The sequence below is a fragment of the Thecamonas trahens genome (genome assembly GCF_000142905.1).
Source record: "Thecamonas trahens ATCC 50062 unplaced genomic scaffold supercont1.14, whole genome shotgun sequence".
NCBI lineage: Eukaryota > Apusomonadida > Apusomonadidae > Thecamonas > Thecamonas trahens.
Window position 1 is genome coordinate 258196 of NW_013657666.1, and position 20741 is coordinate 278936.

Sequence of the window (20741 nt, forward strand, 5' to 3'; positions counted from 1 at the left end):
ACCAGGTCGGTGAACCCCGGCACACGACCACCACGCGACTCGCTCTGCTGCTGCCACTCCACTGGCATGTCATCGACAACATCATCCGCCAGCAGCAGAGATGCTCGCGGACCGGCCGCCCGCATTTGCTTTCAAACACTCACCTTGCTCCGCAAGAACGGTCGGACGTACCTGCGCTCGCCGGGCTCTATCGCTACCTTTGTGGCTCTCCCGGCGGCGGTCCTGATCGTTCTCGGCCTACTCGCCCTCATCTCGCAGTCCAACTCGGATCTGGCCACCGCCAACCGGACGCCGTCGCGGACTCTGGTCGGCGCCATCCCGGCTTGTACAGCCTCTGTGACCGGCGCCCCTTGTAATCGATTCGCCTACAACTACGCCGGCGTTCCGGTCGTCGACCGCCTCATCGGAGCCATTCTCGGCGCGCAGGGCATTCCCGCCTCTGATGTCGTGGGGCTGGCCGGCGATGCCGACGCCGTCGAGGCATACATGCTCGCCAACTACAACACGACCCAGGCGGCGTACATCTTCGACTTTGACAACGTGACCCATGCCAACGCGCTCCCCACCACGGGGCCGTTCTACACCCTCATGGCCAATCTCTCCATCTACGAGGACGCATGCAGCGAGACCTCGGTCTCTGATCGGTTCTACAACTGTCCGCAGCCGGCCTCGCACCTAGTCCTCCCCATGCAAAAGGCGCTGCATGAAGCTACAGTCGCCGAGCTCGGTCTTGCCGCGACGCCTGCCTCTTTTGACGTTGCCTACGTCCAGTTTGCGCACCCGGTCATCATCGAGTCAGACCTTCGCGCCTCGGCTGTGGTGCTGTTCCTCGTCATCGCCGCCTGCATCCCGCTTGTTATGATCACCAACGCGCTTGTTGGCGAGAAAGAAGCCAGGCTGAAGCACATGCTGGACGTCGTCGGCGTCTCGAGCCTCGCCCAGTTTGTCTCGTGGTGGATGACTCTGACGCTGCTCACCTTGCTCTCAGTCGTTGTCCTCATGATTGCACTCGCCGTCTTCCAGTTCCCCATCGTCGTTCGCAACGATCCCGCCCTCCTCTTTGTCCTTCTCCTCATTCACGCTTTTGCCCTCGTCTCCACCGGCTTTGCACTCGCCGCCCCGTTCAACGCGGTCAAGCCGGCGCGGACAGTTGGCCAGATCTACATTGCGCTCTTTGCCATCTCGGCCTCGGCCATCGCGCTTGTTCTCGAGCTCGACAATGACGTCGCAAAGCAGTGGCGCCCCATCCTCAACTTTGTCCCGCCGGCCATGCTCGCCAAAGGCATCAACGACCTCGCGACCGCCGCCATGCAGCGCTCAACCACCTCGGGCCTCTCGTGGGCTGATCGCACCTCCAACGCCACGTACTACCCGCTTGCAGACGTCTACGGCTGGCTCGTCCTCGACACCTTCCTCTACCTCATCCTCGCCTGGTTCCTCGCCAACGTTACGCCTGACGTCATCGGCGCACGCCGCCCGCCCTGGTTCTTCCTCACCCGCGAGTACTGGGGCTGTGGCGCGTCCACGCGCGTCGACAGCCGCAGCCTCGAGCCGCCGTCGCTCGACTCGGACGCCGACTCGGACGTCGAGCGGCTTGCCGGTACCATCGTTCATGAGCCCGCGCCCGGATCGCTCCACGCCATCGGCATCTCCCGAGTCTTCCGCTCGATGTACGAGACCCTCACCTGCGCTTCTGGCTTCACCGCCGTCCACTCGGTCTCGCTCGAACTTCGGCCGAACCGTTGTTTTGCCCTCCTCGGGCCCAACGGATCCGGCAAGTCGACAACCATCAACATGCTCACTGGCGCCCTGGCCGCAACATCGGGCATCGTTGCCCTCGACGGCGTCGTTCTCTCGGAAGCCTCGCTCGTTTCCATCCGGCGCGCCCTCGGCGTCGCCCCGCAGTTTGACGTCGTGTGGGACCATCTCTCGGCCGCCGAAAACGTAGCCTTCTTTGCCCGCCTCAAGGGCGTACCCGAGTCAGCCGTCGCCGACGAGGTTGAGGAACGGTTGACCGAGGTCGAGCTTTGGGATCACGCTAGCAGGCCCGTCGGTGGCTTTTCCGGCGGCATGCGCCGTCGCCTCTCGGTGGCTATGGCCCTCACCGGCTCGCCGCAAGTTGTGCTTCTCGACGAGCCATCGTCAGGTCTCGATCCGGTCTCGCGCCGAAAGCTCTGGGATGTCATCCAGCGCGCCTCGCTTGTCCCTGGCCGCATCGTCCTCCTCACCACCCACTCGATGGAAGAGGCCGACGTGCTCGCCGACGACGTCGCCATTCTCGTCAACGGCCACCTCCGGGCCCTCGGCTCGCCGCTCCATCTCAAAACCAAGTTTGGTGAGGGCTATCGCGTCAAAATCGCTTGCCGCTCCAGCGACCGTGCCACGCTCCTTGCTGACCTCACCGCGGCGTGGCCCAAGTTTGTTCCACGCGCTGATGGCGACCAGAACATCATTCTGGTTGTCTCGGCCCGCGCACGCGGCAAGCTCCTCCGTTTGCTCGAAGATCTCGAAGCCCGCGACGAGGTCCACGACGTGGCGCTCTCGCTCACCACTCTCGATGACGTCTTTCTCGACATTGCTGGCAAGTACCTCGATCCCGACCAGCTCCCCGACGCCACGCCGCTCGATGCCATGTCGGACGCTTCTGGTACCGAGTCGAGTGGCAATGAGTCGAGCACCGGCTCACGCTCCAAGTCGTCTTCTCGCTCGCTTTCGAGGCGCAAGACCGGTTCGGTTGCCAACCAGGCCGTGGCGCTAGGGGCCAAGACCTGGCACCTCATGCGGCGGCAGCGATCACAGCTCTGCTGCCAGATCCTCTTCCCAGCCGTCATCCTTGGCATTCTTGTTCTCATTCAGGTCCTCCTTGTCTCGTCGTCCGACTCGCTCTCTGATGTCGACCTCGATCCAAAGCCGTTCTCGCCCGCCAATCTCTTTACCGTCCTCGCCAGTCCCGGCACCTGGCCGCATAGGCTCGGCACCGTCTTTGCTCCCACCACAAGCTACGGGTCGAGAGTAGCGCGCTCGATGCAAGGCATCGCAGCCAACGCAAGCTTCAATCCGTTCAACTCGGTCCCGCTTGTCGCCGCTGGCTTCAAGGTTGAGACCTGGCCGAGCTACGCCGCGCTGCAGGCCGACGCTTTTGCCTCGTGGGAGGTCCCTGCCGCGCAGTACCTCGGCGGCATTGTGTACAACTCGCTCGATCTAAGCTCGGGCTCGATGAGCGTCGACCTTCTCTTTAACCGAACCGATGAGAACAACTACCTCTCGCTCATTCCGCTCCACACGGCCTCGTTCACCTGGGCAGTCCAAGGCGCGCTCAACGCGAGCGCGCCGCTGGAGGTGCTTGTCTCGTCGACGCCGTCGCGCGGTGTCATCGACTCGGGCTTCTCCCTCATGTCGATTCTCGCGCTGCTTCTCTACCCGCTCCTGCTCTTTATTCAGTTCCCGATGTACGTGGCCAACGTCGTGTACGACAAGGAGCGGAACCTCATTGCCATGATGAAGATCATGGGCCTCAAGACCTCGGTCTACTGGGCCATCAACCTTGCTATCAACTCGCTCCTCTACACTGCAGGAGTGGTGCTCCTGATTGTCCTCGGCCTCATCGCCGACATCGATTTTTTCACCGCCAATGCTGCGGGTGCCTACATCATTCTCTTCCTCCTCTTTGGCTTTGCCATGATCGGCTTTGCCGCTGCCTTCTCCACTCTCTTTGCCAAGGAGCAAGTTGCGTCGGTCGCCGCCTACGGCCTTGTCTGGCTCTCGTGGCTCACTGGCCTCATCCTGCTTGGCCAGATCGGAAGCGACGATGGCAAGCTGCGCCTCTTTTCGCTGCATCCGTACTACGCGCTGCTCCGCGGTGTCGTTAATCTTGCAGCTGCAGCCGAGAACGGCGGCATCCGCATGGCCCAGCTCGACGAGTTCAAGCTCGACGAGATCTACGGTTTCCTTGCCGGCGAGGGTGTGGTGCTGTGGATCCTGGCCCTCTGGCTCGACGCGGTGTACCCTGCCGGCGATGGCGTGCGCAAGCCGTGGTTTTTCTTCCTCCAGCCCTCGTACTGGCGGACACACCGGGTGGCGCACTCGGACGAAGAGCGCTCGATGAGCGTGTCGTCGGTCTCGGACCTTGCCGCCAGCGACGAGGACTCGGACGTTGCCGCCGAGCGCATGGCCATGGTCTCTGCGAGCGCCTTTGACGATAACGCCATCATTCTGCGATCGCTGCGCAAGCGATTTGGCTCGTTTGATGCCGTCCGTGGCGTCTCGTTTGGTGTCCGCCGCAACGAGGTTCTTGCCCTGCTCGGGCCGTCGGGCGCGGGCAAAACGACGGTCGTCAACATGCTTGCCGGCCACCACGCCCCGAGCTCGGGAACAGCCTACGTTGACTCGCTCAACGTGGCAACGCAAATCGACGACATCCACGCCGTCCTCGGTGTCTGCCCGCAGCACGATGTCCACTGGGGCATGCTCACCGCATCGGAGCACCTTACCTTCTATGGCCGCCTCAAGGGCCTCTCGGGCTCTGCGCTGGCCACCGAGGTCCGCGAGACCCTCGAGGCGCTCCAGCTTGCGCATGTAGCCAACAAGGCTGTCGGCTCGTTTTCAGGCGGCATGCGGAGGCGAGTCTCTCTCGGCATGGCCATCATCGGCTCGCCACGCATCGTCATGCTCGACGAGCCGACAACCGGGCTCGATCCCGTAACCCGGCGTGGTATTTGGCGCATTATCCGCACCGCGTGTGCCCGCCGTGGCGCCACCGTTGTCCTCACCACTCACTCGATGGAGGAGGCCGAGGCTCTCGCTGATCGCGTTGCCATCATGACCGGCGGTACGCTCGCGTGCATCGGCACGACCGCTGAACTCAAGGCCAAGTTCGCATCGGGCTACCGGGTCACCGTCGCCCTCACTCCCGATGGCAAGCCTGTCCGCGCCCGCGCCGCTATCGAACGTGCGCTGCCGTCTGCCGTGTGGATGGCACACTCGCTCGGCTCGGTCCTGCACTTTGCCGTCCCCGGCGACGAGCTTCAGCTCTCGCAAGTCTTCGAGGCGGCCCAGGAGGCCGAGGCGAGCGCATCGCGCCACATCGCACACTTTGCCGTCGCACAGTCGACGCTCGAGGATGTGTTCATCAACCGCGCCGTCGCTGCCAACGGCTCTTCGCCCGCCACCGCCGCTACCAGCCGCCGTCAGCCCGGCCCGTCCTCGCCCCCGTCGTCGGCTTCGAATTCAACGTCGACTTCGGAATCGACGCTGTCTCCCTCTAGTGGCGGATCCAAAGCAAGCACCGCCACCACCAGCTCAGGCTCTGAAGCAGAAGAGGAGGAGTACTATTCCTACACCGAAGAATGGTACTCGTACTCGTACAACAAGTAAACTCCAGATCTGTGCAAAGGAGAGCCACAGGTCGGGCCAATCAGCCACTTTTGCCATCGGGCCACAGCTTCAGGCCAGCAGCGGGCCATTGCCCCTCGCTCTTTCAGCCGATGTTCCGTCCCATCTTCCACCCCTCTCCCCCCCTTCCTCTCCACATCACCATGGAGTACACTGGCGTCGGAGCTGCCGGCCCTGCCGCGTCTACCGCCGACAAGACTGCGGCTGACTACTACTTTGACTCGTACGTGATCCTATCAAGCGGGCGGTTCCCCCGGTGCCCTTCCCCCCCCCCCCCCCCCTTGCGAGGTGGATGCCTGCCCATCAGGATGGGGCAGTTTGCGGGCCAATTCCGGGGTGAGGGTGGGGGGGAGGGAGGGGGATGGAGGTTCTGAAGTCGGGTAGCAGACTTGGTCTGCAGCTCGAAGGAGGGGGGGGGGGAGGACGGAAGGGGGGAGGGAGAGGCGCTGCTCACGGAAGAAGGACGGCGGTGTGTGTGCGGTGCGTGTGCAGGTACGCCCACCATGGGATCCACGAGGAGATGCTCAAGGATACGGTGCGGACCGAGTCGTACCGCGACGCGATTCTCAAGAACCCGCATCTGCTGAAGGACAAGGTTGTGATGGATGTCGGGTGCGGCACGGGCATTCTTTCGATGTTCTGCGCACAGGCCGGAGCCAAGCATGTGTACGCCATGGAGTGCTCGGCCATTGTGGAGCAGGCGCGCAAGATCGCCGCCGCCAACGGGTTCGGCGACAAGATCACCTTTATTCAGGGCAAGGTCGAGGAGGTCGAGCTGCCCGACGGAGTCGAGCAGATTGACGTCATTGTCTCCGAGTGGATGGGCTACTTTTTGCTCTACGAGTCGATGCTCAACACGGTCATCTTTGCCCGCGACAAGTGGCTTGCGCCCGACGGCGTCATCCTCCCGGACAAGGCCATCATGTACATTGCCGCGCTCGAGGACGGTGAGTACAAGCGCGAGAAGCTCGACTTTTGGAACAACGTGTACGGCTTTGACATGTCGTGCATCCGCGAGCTCGCGCTCGTCGAGCCGCTCGTCGACACGGTCGACCCGGCCGCGGTCGTCACCGAGGCCTTCCCCTTCAAGGTCCTCGACATGAAGACCGTGACCGTCGACGACCTCACCTTCTCCGCAGACTTTGCTCTCAAGGTCACCCGCGACGACTACTGCCACGGCTTTGTCTCGTGGTTCGACTGCGAGTTCTCCTCGTGCCACAAGCCGGTTGCCTTCTCCACCGGCCCGGACGCGCCCTACACCCACTGGAAGTCGACCGTCCTCTATGCCAACGCTGGCGAGATCATGGTCTCGACCGGAGAGATCATCACCGGCACCGTCTCGGTCGCGCCCAACGCGACTAACCCGCGCGACCTCGACATTGCCCTCTCCTTTGAGCACAAGGGCCGCTACCAGGAGACCGTCGAGACCATGGAGTACAAGATGCGCTGAGTTGAGTGCACGACCTACGCGACATAAAATGGAAACACAAAGAAGAGGAAGAGTGAGCTCCCAGCACTCACGCAACCTTGTCCGAGCTGCGATGCTCGATCGCCGCATGTTCGTCATTGTGCAGACTGTCTGCCCAGCCCGAGATGGCGGCGGCGGCGGTGTGCGAGGCGTTCGCCGCCTGGTTGTCGTATGCAGTGACCGACGCGCCCGGGACAGCGAGGTGAGTCTCGGACGCGACGCTGCCGTGCAGCGGGTGCGGCGGGGCGTCGAGTCGGTGGCGGGTCGCGCCGTACGTCCAATCGGTGATCTGGCGAGTGATGGCGTCGACGTCGAGAATGGTCGAGTGGAGGATGCGGGTCATGGGCACGGTCTCGTGAACGTGCAGAAAGTCGAGGTACGGCTCCTCCATGTGGACCGAGACGGCCCAGATGCCAAACATGGTGAAGGAGACAAAGGCCGAGACAACAGGTGTGGCCCAGCCGTAGTCTTCGACAAAGGCCATGGGCACCGTAAAGACGTAGAAGCAGAGCGAGACAAAGAAGATCTGAGCGTAGCAAAACGGCAGCGGCATGGCCTTGACCTTGGTGCACGCCACAAACTCGGAGGTCATACTCTCCATGTACGCCATGATGTGCAGGTACTCACGCTCCGAGATAAAGGCCTTGGACTTGAGGACGGCGACCTCGATGGACATCCAGCCGACGACCAACAGCGGCCGACGCTTGCGAGTCGCCAGGTACGTCAGCTCGTCGGGAGAGACGAGGGTGTGGACGAGCGAGCCGGGTGTGGTGATATCGACCTCGCTCCGCAGGTGCATCATGACCAGGACCATAAAGAGCTTGGCGTAGCGAGTGAACCGCCCGACAAGGGCGTCGTCCTCGCCCACAGCGAGCAGCGCCACCTCGCGTGTCACGTTGCGGACGACTTTGCCGAGCGCGCCGAGCTGCGAGAAGCCCTCGGTATACCGCTGATACGAGATGCTTGTCCGCATGACCAGCAGGAAGCCAAGGACAAAGCCAAAGGCCCTATGGGCAGAGTTGGGCACCGAGAGCGAGGCATCGGTTGTCTTGACCAGCACCGTCCAGAAGACCGACAAGCCGACCGCCGCCACCATTTGCGGGAGGATGGAGAAGAGGATGGACTCGTGCCGCGGAAGCCATTGGTACAGCACCTGGTACCAGTTCTGCAGCTTGTGCGGCCTCATCCCTACCTACTGCTGTGTCACGCCTGCCTTGCGTCACGTCTTGCCGCTTGTCGTCTTGCCCGCCGGCACCTCTCGCGCCCGCCACACCCGGCGCCCGCAGCGCCACTCGCCACTCGCCACTCGCCACGAGGACCCGTCCTCCGCTAGGCTACAGGCTACATGCATCATGGGTACAGGTGGTTGGTTTAACACTAGTAAACATCAACTGTGTGCGTCAGGACTTACTTGCGCCGCCGCCGTGACCGGTCGCTGCTGCGATCACGGTCGCTGCCACGAGCCTGCGACGACGGCGGCGGCAGCGAGCGCTCGAGCGACTTGGAGAGTGTCTCCTCGCGCTCGAGCTGGTCTTTGAACCGCGAGAGGCGGCCGGAGAGCGCGCGGATGATGCGCATTTTGGACTCGAGCAGACCGTCGAGCTGGGCCACATACTCGTCGACGACCGAGCCGGGCTGGTCGACCGAGTGCAGGAGCCGCATCTCCTGCTTGACCACCTCCATCATGTCATCGATTTGCTGGCGATGGGCAAGGATGAGGTCCTCCTTCTCTTGCAGGATCTGCGAGACGAGCTCGGCGTGGGTGTCGACGAGCTCCTCCACGTCGTGCGGTGGGCGGGCAGACGCGACGGCCGACGACGACGCCGCAGGCGCGCCACCGCCCGCCGACGTCCGTGCGACGGCGCCCTTGCCGGCGACCGCCCGCCGCCCGCCGCCGGCTCCGCTCGAGCCACTGCCGCCGCCGCCCTTGCCGGAAGTGTACGGGTAGGTGGAGCGGTCGGCCGAGGGGCCCGATGGCCCGCCGCCCTTGGAGCGCAGCTCCTTGACGCGGTCAGCGTAGCGGAGCGTGTTGAGCGTGTTCTCGGCAGCATAGTTGGTGGGCGAGACAGTGGCAATCATGACCGTCCGCGACGTCGAGCCGACAAACGAGTCCTTGAGCACCTGGGTGAGCTTGGACTGGCGGAACGGCGTGTGGACCTTTTCCATGTCGAGCGCGCGGATACACTCCTTGAGAGCCAGCAGTGACTTATTGATCTCGGCGCCCTCCATCCGGCGGCGGCGGTCGTTATTGGTGGTGTCTGCGGCGCGCTCCGAGCCGGCCAAGTCGATGAACGAGAGCTTGCCAACCGGCCGCTGGCCGTCGGGCGGCCCGGCCTTGAGCACAATCTGCAGGATGGCGTGCGAGCGAGACGAGTCGGCGTTGACGCCTGTTGCGCCCGTCGACCGCACCGCGTTGCCGTACGCCATTAGCTCAAGGAACTCGTCGACCGACTGCACTTCGTTCTCGTTGAGGCCGACAATAACGACCCGCCGCTTGGCGTCCTCGCGCGCCACGAGCTTCTTGCGGTCGTTGAGCAAGTCGTACAGCACGCCGCCGTAGATCTCAAAAAACGAGATCCAGAGGGTGTACTCGGACTTGGCCCGTGCCCCGCGGCTCTCAAGCTGAGCAAAAATGTCCTCGGCAGCGAGCATGTAAAGGCCGTCGTTGTTGGTGCCGGACATGGTGTAGGTCTTGCCTGACCCGGTCTGGCCGTAGGCAAAGCACGTCGCCTTTCCGCCGCCAAACATGGTCTTGACCAGCGGCTTGGCCGTCCGCGCGTACACGTCGGCGTTGGACGCGCCCTCGTAGAAGACCTCGTCGAAGCGGAACTCGTGATCCTCGATGTACTTGGTCATGTCAACCTTGACCTTGGGCTCGTGCACCACCACCACAGACTCGGACTCGAGCACAGACACAATGTCCTTCTCGCCGCGGCCCTCCTCGCCGCGGTTCATGGGCCGCTTGCGGACGCAGACCGAGATGCGCGAGCCGACCGAGCCGCCGCCACTCCCGCCGCTCCCGCCGTCATCGCCACCACCACCACCATTCCCGCCACCGCGCCTTCCTCCATCCTCACCACCAGCACGTCCCGACCTGCGGCTGGAGCTGCCACCGCTCCCGCGCTCCTCGCGCTCCCTATGCCGAGCCGACAGCGACTGTCGCGCCCGGTGCCTGCCCGACGACATGCGAGCTGGTCGGGGGGGGGGGGGGGGGGGAATAGGGGGAGAGAGAGGCTGTATGTGCTGCAGTAGTCGGTGTCTGCAAGGGTATGGGGGGGTTCACGGGGGTACCTGTGGGTGGGAGAGGTGGAGAGTGGTGGAGAGGGGGGAGGGGAGGGAGGGGAGGAGGGAGGGGGGGAAGGAGGGGAGGACAAGGGAAAGGGGCCCGGCGGGAGTGAGTGGCGCGTTCTGCCACAGGCTGGACTTGGGCATGGGCAGCCACTCGGCTGTTCGCCGCCAACCCTCTGTCCTTCAGCCACCGCCCAGCCAGCCAGCCACCCAGCCACCCACCACCACCACCACCACCCTGCCACCCCTCTTTCTCCCTCCCTCCCCTCCCCACCACCACCAACACCAACACCACCAACACCAACACCACCACCACCACATATACATGTCCGTCAGCCCGGTGCCTTCCCCCGTAGCGGTCGCCCGTGCCACCCCCTCGGCCGCCAACTGCATGGCTGCCCTCGCCCACATCCGTCGCCACGAGCTGGCCCTCCCAGCAGACACCGTGGCCATGGCCCGGGTCGTCCTCCCCACCCTCTCCTCGGCTGCAAATGATCGTACGTGAGCAGGTGCTGCCGCAGTGCCGAGCGGTACCAGAGTGAGGGGCGTATGCAGCCCCGCATACCCCCCATCCCCCCCCCACCACACACACGGGCGACAGCCACTCACATCATCATCATCCGTATCCGTGGACACAGAGTGGGACGTGCTGGAGCAGGTGGCAGTCGCTGCACTGCAGACAAACGAGATGGTGCTGGCGAGCCAGTGCATCCGGCGGCTGGCCAAGAAGTTCCGCGACTCGGATCGTGTCCGCATCCTCATCGCCATGAAGCACGAGGCCGAGGGCGATGTCCAGGTGGCAGTGGAGATGTACAGGGAGATCATCGAGGCCAAGCCCAACTCGCCCATGGCTTACAAGCGCCTTGTTGCCGCCCACAAGGGCGCCGGCGACCTCACCGCCGCCGCCAATACCCTCGCCACCTACCTCGAGACGTACATGACCGACGCCGAGGCCTGGGCCGAGCTCGCCGAGCTCGCGCTGGAGAACGGCAACTACGGTCGCGCCGCCTTTTGCTACGAGGAGCTCATTCTTCTCGAGCCGTACAACTACATCCACCATCTGCTGTATGCCGAGGTCATGTACACCGTCGGCACGCCCGAGAAACTCGACATCGCCCTCGCTTACTTTGCCCAGGCCGTCGAGCTCTCACCGCATGGCTCACCACGTGCCCTCACCGGCCTGCTCATGGCTGCCGCCCGCCTCGGCGGCGCTTCCTCCACCGCTGCTGCATCCTCTGCCGAAGGCCCCAATCCGGCCGCCCTCTTCAAGCTCGCTCGCGACAAGCTCCGCCTCCTCTACACCGCCGACGCCCCGCAGATGCTGGACTCTTTCGAGACCATGATTTCCGGCCTCTCTGGCTCTGCTCAATAAAGTCGCAACCGCACGCATCTCGTCTTTGTGCCCACAAATCCGCCCCCCCCCCGTCTCCGCCGTCCCCCTCCCTCTCTCCCCGCCCGACCAACCGGCCTCCACCCGCCAACCACCACCCACCCACTCGCCACACCTCTCCCGCCCCGCCACCGCAGCCACTGCAACGGCTGCCGGTCCCTCCACCCCCACCCCCACCCCCACCCCCACCCCATTCCCCCCACCCCCTCCCCCATGCCACACACCCCACCATCCCCTTCCGCTGCTGCCCTCCCGCCTCCTGCCGCTGCCCCGCCCGCCGCCGTGGCGTACATGGCTGCGGTGGCGCCGCTGTGGCGCGGGGCACGGGCGGCGGCGGCCGAGGGCGACGCTGCTGCGCTCGCCGATGCCCTTGACGCCGCGCAGCGACGCGAGGAAGCGCTAGCGGTGAGAGTGGCCGAGCTGGAGGCGGCGCCGGCAGGCGCGGTGGTCCGAGCCCAGCTGGCGGTGCTGGAGGAGCGGGCTGGCGGGTATGCCGCAGACACCGATGCCATGCTCCGCGGGGCGGGCGCCTTGCACGCCCAGCTGGCTGCCGCAGACGCCGCTGTCGTCGCCCTGCGGGCAGAGGTGGTCGCCGCCTCGCAGCTACGCGCTGCCGCCCAGATCCGCGCTGCAGAGGCCGAGGCCGAGGCTGCTGATCTTGCTGCCGCCCGCGACAGCCTCGCCAGCCAGCACCAGCGGGTCCTCCTCGTCCTGGCCCACGCCATCGGCATCGAGCGCGAGCTCCTCGCCGACGAGGCCCGCCTCGAGACCGAGCTGGACAACGCAGATGCTATTGCCGCCGCCCTTGTCAAAGCCCGCCACGGCTTGCTCGACGACGTGGCGAGCCTCCGGTCCGCGCGCGATGCCGCCGTGGCCAAGGCAGCCGCCGTCATCGAGACCAACGCCCGGCTCCGGTCCGAGCGAGATGACGCCGTTGCCACCGCCGCCGCCGCAGACGACGCCCGTGAGGTTGCCGAGGCTGCAGGCGCCGCCGCAGCCTCGGCACTCCTCGCTGCCAATCAGAAGCTGGCCGCCAAGCGGACTCTCATTGCAGGGCTCAAGGACCGGCTCAACGATGTCCGCAGCCAGCTTGACACTGCGCGGTCGATGCTCCGCTCACTCGACGCATCCCAAGGCGGGCTCGAGGCCGAGGTGGTCCTCCTCCGCGAAGAGTGCGCCCAGCTGCGGGCCGAAAACGAGGCGCTGTCCACGACGCTGGCGTCAGCGTCGGCCGAGGGCGCTGCCGCCGCTGACGACGCTGCCGCACTCCGTGACATCAACGACAAGCTCGAACGCGCATTGATAGTCGAGCGCGAGACGCGCAGTACCGCGGTTGCTGCGTCGGCGCAGGCCGCCGCCGACGCCGCTGCCGCTGCCACCGCCGTCAGCAAGCTCGAGGCCACGGTAGCCGAGCGAGACGCCGAGGTCGAGTCGCTTCTGCACACCTCGCGCTCGCTGGAGGACGGACTCACATACCAGCACTTTCGCAGGCTCAAGGACGCGCTCAAGGTCTCGCACAAGGCCCGCGACGAACTGCAGGCCAAGCTCGACGCCGCACAAGCCGCTGCCGCCGCTGTCGAGGCCGCCCGGGCAAGCGACCAGTCCGAGATCTCGCGGCTTATGGATAAGAACGCAACAGCCAACGCCCGCGCCTCCTCGCTCGCCAAGCAGATGGAGGCTCTGCGGGCCGAAGCTGCCGGTGGCGTCTCGGCTGCGGAGCATGCGGCGCTGAAGGCGCGGCTCCAAGCCGAGTGCGAGGCCCGACTGCGCGTCGAGGCGCAGCTCGATGCCCAACCAAACTCGCCACTCGCCACATCTCGTCTGCAAGAGAACAAAGGCCGAGCATCTTAGCCGCGCGTCCATCTCGAGCTTCCAAGCAGCCGCCAGTCGGCGTGAGTAACATCAAACTGTGCCGCGCGTCGATCGCCGGCGGACACCAGCAGTTGACTCGCAACGGCTTACGGCACATGTCAGGAGCGTCGACGACCACGGTGGCAGCCGCGGTTCTCCTTGCGCTTGCGCACGCCGCAGCAAGCGCTCACGGACATGGGAGTTGGCAACAGACCGGTGAGGCCAAGGTGCCGTATGGGTGGTTTGGCTTCTCGCCGCAGGGCGTGGCGGTGGTGGGCGAAGATGGCGCTCCGGCGACAGGCGTCATCTTCTCGGGCAAGCATCTGCTGCGGCGGACGAGTCTGCCGGTGCCGGCGACAGGCAGCGAGATGGCGTACGCGACCGAGGTGGAGAACAGAAAGCCCATTCCGCCGGAGCTTGCTGTCGAGGGCTACGAGCACATCGGTGATGTCGCCGCCGCCTTTGACACACTCTACGCGCCGATCGAGAAGCAGGCGACGTACACGGCGCCGGTCATTGCATTCTACGATCCGAACTCGCTCGACTACGTCGGCCACTACACAACGGCGCAGCACCACTGCCCGTGGGTGGCGGTTGATGCAGCGCATGGAATCTTGTTCTCGTCCGAGTACTCGAATGTGAGCTCGCTGTATGCGTATGCGGTAGGCAACGGCACACCGCATACGCTCAGGCCGCTTGGTGCCGTCCCGCTGGCCGGCCTACCGCGCAGCCAGTGGCCAGACGGCATCCAAGAAGCACAGGGAGGAGTTGTGGTGGCGCGCGGCAACAACACGCTGCTGATCATGTCGTCGTCGGCAAGCTTGCAGCCGGTCTTTACCTTTGACATCAGCGGCGTGGCGAGCGGCGGCGCCGCGCAGCTTGTGGCAGCGCAAGCGACGGGCGTCGGTGGCGAGCCTGAAGGGGTGAGCTTTTTGGACGGGCACCTGCTCGCGGTGGTGCACACGCGCTCACTTCTCAGCAACGTGATCCTGCAGTACGGCAGCGGGCCGTGAGGTGGCTAAGGTAGGTTTAAGCTGTGGCGCACGGTGCTTGCATCAGCGCAGGCATCGCGCGCAGCGCGCAAAGATGGAGAGGCGGCTAAGCGCGCCAGGGCGGCGCGCTCAGTGGAGGGCCTGGCCAGACGGGGCTACGGCCATGGTGGCACCGCCAAAGGCAGCGTTAAAGCTGGAGGCGGGCATGGGCGCGGCACCGCGCGACTGCTGGAGGGCGATTTCGCGGGCGAGAGCGGCCTGTTGCGGCGTGAGCGAGTACATCTGCTGCAACGCCGGCGCAGCCTGGGCGGCGACGGCACCTGAGACGCCGGGCGCCGCGGCGCTGCGGGCAACGGGGGCGGCTGCCTGTGTGCCGGGGAAAAGAACACGCTGGGCGGCGCTTGGGCCGTGCGGGCCGGCGACGAGCGGGAGCTGCAGCTGGCGCAGCTGATGCAGCTTCTGGATCTGCAGCGGGAGCGAGCCCGAGGGCGGCGAGCCGGCCAGAGCGGGTGCCGGCGGCGAGCTGGCGGCCGGAGCGGGTGCCGGCGGCGAGCTGTCCTCACTCGCGGACGGCGGCGCGGGTGGCGTCACGCCTGCGGCCTCCATCTGGGCCGGCGTCATCGGCGAGAGCTTGCGGTTGGTCTCAAGGATGTTCTCGATGAGCTCGGTGGTGGCAGGCTCGATGTTGTTCTGGGCGAGCTCGAGGTCGTGCAGCGTCTGGTTGCGTCGCATGGCTTTGGCCAGGATGACGCCGCCCTCGTCGGTCAGTTTGTTGTTGCGCAGATTGAGGGTGCGCAGCGAGGTGTTGCGCCGCAGGAGCTCGGCAACCGCCGCCGCGCCGTCCAAGCCCAGAAAGTTGACAGAGAGGTTGAGCTTGGTGAGGCAGGTGTTGTCGTGGAGGGCGGCCGCCACGGCACGCCCGCCGTCAGCGCCGAGCTTGTTCTTGGAAATGTCCAGCGTGGTGAGTGAGTTGTTGGCCGAGAGCGTCCGCGCAATGTGCTTGCCGCCCTCAGGCCCGAGGTAGTTGTTCCAGAGGTTGAGCGCCGTCAGCGTCGTGTTGTTCTCCAGGCACGCCGCAATGGCCAGTGCGCCCTCCGCCCCAAGCTCATTGCGCCGCAGATTGAGCACCTTGAGCGTCGTGTTCGACATCAGCGACGCTGCAATCGCCCCGCCGCCCTCGGGCCCGAGCTTGTTGTTCCAGAGGTCGAGCGAGGTGAGCGTCGTGTTGCCGCGGAGCGCCTCGGCCACAGACTTGCCGCCCTTGGCGCCCAGCACCGTGTCTATCCCGGCCGCCCGCCAACGTCCCACGCATTCCCACCCGCATGTTCTCCCTCTGTGAGTCCCTGCAGCCTGCCCACACCCACACCCACGCCGACGTCTGCAAGCCTTCCGCGCCGCAAAAATACGCTCTGCCCCGCCTCGACAAGGGCCACCCGCACGGCAGCCGCCTCCGCACCAGCTTCTGCAGCACCACCTCAGCTGCACACAGGGACCACTCTCCGCATAATGCCCTTCTGTGCCCCTCCTCCCGTCTCGCCCTCTCCCCTCTGCCCTCACACCCTGCCCTTCCAAGCCGCCAGGCCTAGACCATGATCGATGGGTGGAAAAACGCGCGCAGCAGCATCAAGAGCGGGCAGGAGCAGGCCATGGCGAGGGGGGGGGGGGGGGGGATAGAGGGAGTCTGCTATTGCTATGGGTGCTCGTACAGTTGAGGTCTAGTGATGATGTTGAGTTGTTCTCCAGCTCGGCCACCGCAAGGGTGACATACGTCGACTTGTCCGCCATGCCGGAGTGGAGTGGCCTCTCCTTCTCTCGCTCCCAACCGGTCGGCAGCTGTCTTTGCCTTTGCCTCAACAAGCAACAGAACCGGCCGGCTCGGCACGGTGGCCCCTTTGAGTGGAGGCAGCTGGTCGCCGACGAATGCCTCAGCCGGCCGCCGGTTGTTTGGGAGGGAGGGGGGTGGGGGGGAGGGGAGGAATGGGGGGGGGGGGATGGGGAGGGGGGGATACGTTCATTAGCGGTTGATGAACATCATCGGCATCGTATTCACCGCCGCGGGCCGGGCGGCGGGCCTCGGTACATGCCTCGGCCGGGTGGCGGCGGGCCGCGCTGGCCGGGGCCCTGGAAACCTGGGCCACGCGGGCCGGGAAACTGCGGCGGCATGCCGCCGCCGTGCATGCCGGGCTGGTTGGGGAACATACCGGGGTGTGGAGCGCGCATACCGAGGGGCGGGCCTCGCATAGAAGGCGGCGGACCACGCATGCCCGGATGCTGTGGCGGCGGCGGCATGCGGCCCATGACCATCGGAGTGGGGCCGGCGGTCGGCGGAACCTGCGGCAGGCCCGGGAAAGCTGGGGCGGCAGGGACCGATGGCAGGCCGCGGATGGTGGGCGGCATGCCGAGCGGCGCCGAGTTGGCGCCGGTCGCCTGGGCGCCGCCGGGGGCGGGCGCCGGGGCGGCAGGCGGGGCGGCAGGCAGCGGCGCGCCCGACGAGACCACGCCGCCCTCCGAGGCGGCAAACATAGTATTCGGCTGCAGGCCAGTTGGCCGCTGGGCAGCAAGCAGGCGCTCGGCGTACGAGCCGTGCCGCTCGCCTGGGGCGCCGTCCTTCTTGAACGCGTACTGAACACGGATCTGCGCGCCACAGAGGAACTGGCCATCCATCTCGGCAATGGCGCGGTCTGCGGCCTCAAACGAGTCAAATGAAACAAAGCCAAAGCCACGCGGCTCGCCGGTCTCTGGGTTGCGGGCGACGTTGACCGGGCGGGCGAGCGCACCAAAGGCCGAGAACGTGCCGCCCAGCGCGGCTTCGTCGACCTCGGGCGAGAGCCCGCCCACGTACAGGTTGGCACCAATGTCGGCCTTGGACTTTTCCGATGCCCCGCGCGAGAGCCTGATCGGCGAGCCGTACAGCCGGACGCCGGTCATGATCTTGAGCGCGTACTCGGTGTCGAGGACCGACTTGAACTCGACAAAGCCAAAGCCCGAGTGCGCCGCCGTCGCCTTGTCGCGCGGCATGTAAACCGACGACACGGGTCCAGCCTGGGTAAACAGCTCCCACAGCAGGGCCTCGGTCACATCGTCGTGCAGGGATCCCACGAACAGCGTCGATTCCTTCAGGAGTGAGAGGGAGGAGTGAGTGGGGGGGGAGGGGGAGGGGGAGGGTGGCCTCTTGGTTGCGGTGCTGGTTGCCAGCGTATGGAACGAGGGGTGGCGATGGCAATGGCTGGTGGGCAGAGTGGCTGGCGGTGGTGGTGCCACCGAGTGCGACTCGTTCGTTCGGTCGGACCAATGGATGGCCGGCTGGTGAGTGGTGGCAATGGGGGGGTGGCTGGCTGGCTGGGGCCAGGGCGTGGGCGGGCAGTCGGCGGGAGAGGAGGGAACTAGTCTTGCTTTGAGACACTTGTCGTCAGCAGGCGTCTAGACAAAGAGTGGGAACTTTGCCTGACAGCATGTCTGCAAGCATCGACATCGACATTGACTCCATTCTGGAGCGCCTGGTGGCGGTCCGTGGCTCGCGGCCTGGCAAGCAGGTCAACCTCGCCGAGAACGAGATCCGGGGCCTGTGTATGCGGGCTCGCGAGGTCTTCATCAGCCAGCCTGTGCTCCTTGAGCTTGAGGCTCCGATTAAGATCTGTGGTACGTGACATGTAGCATGCCGAGGGCTGCCTTGCTAGGCTCTTGTGTGCAGTAGCCGGCCACAAGCGCTGTCCGCCCCGCACCTACGGCCCCCTCTCTGTCGCGCCCTTGGCGCTCGCTCCCCATCCGAAAAAAATCGGTCGGCGCGCGAACAGAGGGGGGCGGCCCACCCACCGGGGGCAGGGGCTGTGCAGGGCGGTACGGGAGGTTACGGCTGTGGCACATGGGCTGGACAGGTGCGAGGTGTGGAGGGGAGCCCTGCTGGCCCTCTGCTGGCGCGGTGGCATCGTCTGTTGCCGACGAGGAAGCTGCCGTGTTCGGTGGCGCGGCGAAGGCTGCGGGAGTGACAATAATGGGCGCCGTTGCGGGCCGGGTGGGAAGGGTGGCCGGCAAGGGCGGCAGCGGGGCAAGCGCAGCAGGTGGCTTTTGCGAGTGCAGCAGGGACTAACAGTGCGACATGGGGCGTGTGTGTGTGGTTGGTGCGGGTGCGAGGGTGCAGGTGACATCCATGGTCAGTACTACGACCTGCTGCGGCTGTTCGAGTACGGCGGCTTCCCGCCCGAGTCCAACTACCTGTTCCTGGGCGACTACGTCGACCGCGGCAAGCAGTCGCTGGAGACGATCTGCCTGCTTCTGGCGTACAAGGTCAAGTATCCGGAGAACTTTTTCATTCTCCGCGGCAACCATGAGTGCGCATCTATCAACCGCATCTACGGCTTTTATGACGAGTGCAAGCGGCGGTACAACATCAAGCTGTGGAAGACCTTTACCGACTGCTTCAACTGCCTTCCCATCTGCGCTGTCATCGACGAGAAGATTTTCTGCACCCATGGTGGTCTCTCGCCCGACCTCTCGTCGCTCGAGCAGATCCGCCGCATCGTGCGGCCGACCGACGTGCCGGACACCGGCCTCCTCTGCGACCTGCTCTGGTCCGACCCGGACAAGGACCTGGCCGGCTGGGGCGAGAGCGACCGTGGCGTCTCGTTCACCTTTGGCCAGGACGTCATCTCCAAGTTCCTGATGAAGCACGATCTCGACCTGGTGTGCAGGGCTCACCAGGTGGTCGAAGACGGCTGTACGTGTTCTGCATTCCCCACACCCCCACACCCCCATCTCCCCTTTCCCTTTTCCCTCTCTCCACGGCACTCACCCACCCTCTCTCCCCTCTCTTCACAGACGACTTCTTCGCGCGGCGGCAGCTGGTCACGCTGTTTAGTGCACCGAACTACTGCGGCGAGTTTGACAACGCAGGAGCCATGATGTCCGTCGACGAGACGCTCATGTGCTCGTTCCAGATCCTCAAGCCGGCCGAGAAGAAGCAAAAGTATGTCTACGGCGGCATGGCGCAGGGGCGCCCGATGACCCCGCCGCGTGGCCCGAAGAAGAAGAACCGCTAACTGCTGTGCACCGGCGCTGTCGCGACCAGTCATCGCGGCTATGCCTTGCTCAGTCCTCTCCATCTTAGTCTTCTCCTGTCGTCCTCTTCCCTCTTTGTGTAAAGTCGCGCTGCGTGCCTTGCCCTTCATGTCAGCGGATGGTCAGCTTCCCACGCTGCGTCGGCCTGGAACTCGGCGATGGCGGCAGCCACGTCGCCGTCAGCGCACGCCAAATATGCTACAGCGTCCTCGCTCGACGCGCGAGTCGCCCGCACAAAGCTTGCCACTGCAGCGTCGATCTTGGAAGCCCGTGCCGGCGCAGCCGCCTGTGCCAGCGCTGACGTGTCCTCGCTGCTCAACTCGCGGTAAGGGACGACGACGGTCGCCCGGGCCTGGAGCTGACTCGCGCGCAGCCCCGGGTTGAGAGCAACAAGCTCGCGACGCGAGAGCCCAAACCGCAGCGCAATGCCACCGAATGTGTCGTCGATGCCGACCGGAACTCGCATCGTCGCCGCCGGCCGGCCTTGGCTCGCCCGAGGCGCATCGTTGTTCGGCACAGCTTGGAGGAGTGCACCGGGTGCATCCTCGGCGCGCGGCGAGAGCCGCCCCCTCGGCAGCGCGTCAGGCAGGAGCGGATCGACGCGGACAGCGTCCAGCGTGGCATGGATTCGCTCCAGACGGTCCGCCATCGCCGCTTGCGCCTTCTCCTTGCCCTTCTCGCCGACTGCGGCCGGTAGCGGTGGCGGCGGATGCGCTTCATACGCCGGCGGCGGCGAGACTGGCCGCCCGGTAGCGACCGTGTAAGCAGGCGCAGGGCCAAGATCGCCATTTGCTTGCGAATGCTGGCGATGCGGAGGCGGGGCGGGGCCGATAAGCTCCATCATCTCGACCACCGGATCGTGGTCGGCTACAGACCTGCCGCCGGGCTCAACGAGACCGGTCTCTCGGCTGCGGCGGCTGCGGCGGCTGCGGCATGCGGCAATGATCCCGTTGCGGGGCGGAGCGGATGCCATGGACGCGGTCTGAGTGGCGGAGGGAGGGAGGGAGGGAGGGAGGAATGGGGCGCGTCGAGTGTGCAAGCTCTGCTCCGGTCCGGGCTACATGTGTGATCGATCACGGCTTCGATCGATCGGGCGCAGCCGGAAAGCGGCAGACTCGTCTGCAGGATCCGAGGCGATGGCGCAGGAAGCAAAGAACGGGCAGCCGTGGGGTGGAGCAGCCAGCGAGGGCGAGGACTGCGGAGTGTGCGACGACAAGATGGAGGACATGCTGCGGTTTGTGCGACAGGGCGGGCGTGGCGCCGGCGCCGGCGGGCAGAGCAGCAGCGGCACCAGTGCCGCCGACGC

At 65.6% G+C, this 20741-nt stretch overlaps 12 protein-coding genes across 12 annotated transcripts in view; 7 read left to right on the plus strand and 5 right to left on the minus strand.

The window, feature by feature from the left end:
* Positions 1–38: 38 nt before the first annotated feature.
* AMSG_03753 (ATP-binding Cassette superfamily) lies at positions 39–5373 on the plus strand (the record flags this gene model as incomplete). The annotated part of the gene is made up of 1 exon (XM_013904204.1): positions 39–5373. The coding sequence occupies exon 1, from the start codon at positions 67–69 to the stop codon at positions 5371–5373; it is 5307 nt and encodes a 1768-aa protein (XP_013759658.1). The 5' UTR covers positions 39–66.
* A 130-nt stretch (positions 5374–5503) lies between these two features.
* On the plus strand, positions 5504–6887 carry AMSG_03754 (PRMT-1 protein). Its single transcript, XM_013904205.1, has 2 exons — positions 5504–5614; positions 5884–6887. Exons 1-2 carry the CDS (start codon positions 5535–5537, stop codon positions 6839–6841), a joined length of 1038 nt encoding a protein of 345 aa, XP_013759659.1. The 5' UTR covers positions 5504–5534; the 3' UTR covers positions 6842–6887.
* AMSG_03755 (uncharacterized protein) lies at positions 6254–8045 on the minus strand (the record flags this gene model as incomplete). The annotated part of the gene is made up of 1 exon (XM_013904206.1): positions 6254–8045. The coding sequence occupies one exon, from the start codon at positions 8043–8045 to the stop codon at positions 6909–6911; it is 1137 nt and encodes a 378-aa protein (XP_013759660.1). The 3' UTR covers positions 6254–6908.
* Positions 8046–8266: 221 nt separating this feature from the next.
* AMSG_03756 (uncharacterized protein) lies at positions 8267–9925 on the minus strand (the record flags this gene model as incomplete). Its single annotated transcript, XM_013904207.1, has 1 exon — positions 8267–9925. Exon 1 carries the CDS (start codon positions 9812–9814, stop codon positions 8267–8269), a length of 1548 nt encoding a protein of 515 aa, XP_013759661.1. The 5' UTR covers positions 9815–9925.
* Positions 9926–10390: 465 nt separating this feature from the next.
* AMSG_03757 (tetratricopeptide repeat protein 35) lies at positions 10391–11536 on the plus strand. Its single transcript, XM_013904208.1, has 2 exons — positions 10391–10644; positions 10786–11536. Exons 1-2 carry the CDS (start codon positions 10473–10475, stop codon positions 11517–11519), a joined length of 906 nt encoding a protein of 301 aa, XP_013759662.1. The 5' UTR covers positions 10391–10472; the 3' UTR covers positions 11520–11536.
* Positions 11537–11828: 292 nt separating this feature from the next.
* AMSG_03758 (uncharacterized protein) lies at positions 11829–13388 on the plus strand (the record flags this gene model as incomplete). The annotated part of the gene is made up of 1 exon (XM_013904209.1): positions 11829–13388. One exon carries the CDS (start codon positions 11829–11831, stop codon positions 13386–13388), a length of 1560 nt encoding a protein of 519 aa, XP_013759663.1.
* Positions 13389–13504: 116 nt separating this feature from the next.
* On the plus strand, positions 13505–14534 carry AMSG_03759 (uncharacterized protein; the record flags this gene model as incomplete). The annotated part of the gene is made up of 1 exon (XM_013904210.1): positions 13505–14534. One exon carries the CDS (start codon positions 13505–13507, stop codon positions 14399–14401), a length of 897 nt encoding a protein of 298 aa, XP_013759664.1. The 3' UTR covers positions 14402–14534.
* On the minus strand, positions 14492–16178 carry AMSG_03760 (uncharacterized protein). Its single transcript, XM_013904211.1, has 2 exons — positions 16087–16178; positions 14492–15660 (listed from the first exon to the last, which is right to left on the minus strand). Exons 1-2 carry the CDS (start codon positions 16163–16165, stop codon positions 14510–14512), a joined length of 1230 nt encoding a protein of 409 aa, XP_013759665.1. The 5' UTR covers positions 16166–16178; the 3' UTR covers positions 14492–14509.
* Positions 16179–16426: 248 nt separating this feature from the next.
* On the minus strand, positions 16427–17496 carry AMSG_03761 (spliceosomal protein on the X; the record flags this gene model as incomplete). The annotated part of the gene is made up of 1 exon (XM_013904212.1): positions 16427–17496. The coding sequence occupies exon 1, from the start codon at positions 17396–17398 to the stop codon at positions 16427–16429; it is 972 nt and encodes a 323-aa protein (XP_013759666.1). The 5' UTR covers positions 17399–17496.
* A 295-nt stretch (positions 17497–17791) lies between these two features.
* Positions 17792–19536, plus strand: AMSG_03762 (serine/threonine-protein phosphatase PP1). The gene is made up of 3 exons (XM_013904213.1): positions 17792–18019; positions 18519–19094; positions 19196–19536. Exons 1-3 carry the CDS (start codon positions 17833–17835, stop codon positions 19414–19416), a joined length of 984 nt encoding a protein of 327 aa, XP_013759667.1. The 5' UTR covers positions 17792–17832; the 3' UTR covers positions 19417–19536.
* On the minus strand, positions 19343–20276 carry AMSG_03763 (uncharacterized protein; the record flags this gene model as incomplete). Its single annotated transcript, XM_013904214.1, has 1 exon — positions 19343–20276. One exon carries the CDS (start codon positions 20274–20276, stop codon positions 19542–19544), a length of 735 nt encoding a protein of 244 aa, XP_013759668.1. The 3' UTR covers positions 19343–19541.
* Positions 20277–20571: 295 nt separating this feature from the next.
* The window catches only part of AMSG_03764 (uncharacterized protein), a gene marked incomplete at its 5' end in the record, with an annotated part of 906 nt that continues 736 nt past the window's right edge, over positions 20572–20741 (plus strand). Inside the window, one exon of the mRNA XM_013904215.1 lies at positions 20572–20669. Within this exon, the coding sequence (XP_013759669.1) occupies positions 20572–20669 (98 nt within the window). The remainder of the gene's footprint in view (positions 20670–20741) is intronic.

Coding starts and splice junctions, on each gene's coding strand:
- AMSG_03760 (XM_013904211.1), bottom strand. CDS start 16,165: ATGGCGGACAAGTCGACGTATGTCACCCTTGCGGTGGCCGAGCTGGAG. Junction 15,661..16,086: donor ATCATCACTAGACCTCAACT/GTACGAGCACCC, acceptor CGGCCGGGATAG/ACACGGTGCTGGGCGCCAAG.
- AMSG_03757 (XM_013904208.1), top strand. CDS start 10,473: ATGTCCGTCAGCCCGGTGCCTTCCCCCGTAGCGGTCGCCCGTGCCACC. Junction 10,645..10,785: donor CTCCTCGGCTGCAAATGATC/GTACGTGAGCAG, acceptor CCGTGGACACAG/AGTGGGACGTGCTGGAGCAG.
- AMSG_03762 (XM_013904213.1), top strand. CDS start 17,833: ATGTCTGCAAGCATCGACATCGACATTGACTCCATTCTGGAGCGCCTG. Junction 18,020..18,518: donor GGCTCCGATTAAGATCTGTG/GTACGTGACATG, acceptor GCGAGGGTGCAG/GTGACATCCATGGTCAGTAC. Junction 19,095..19,195: donor CCAGGTGGTCGAAGACGGCT/GTACGTGTTCTG, acceptor CTCTCTTCACAG/ACGACTTCTTCGCGCGGCGG.
- AMSG_03754 (XM_013904205.1), top strand. CDS start 5,535: ATGGAGTACACTGGCGTCGGAGCTGCCGGCCCTGCCGCGTCTACCGCC. Junction 5,615..5,883: donor GCTGACTACTACTTTGACTC/GTACGTGATCCT, acceptor GTGCGTGTGCAG/GTACGCCCACCATGGGATCC.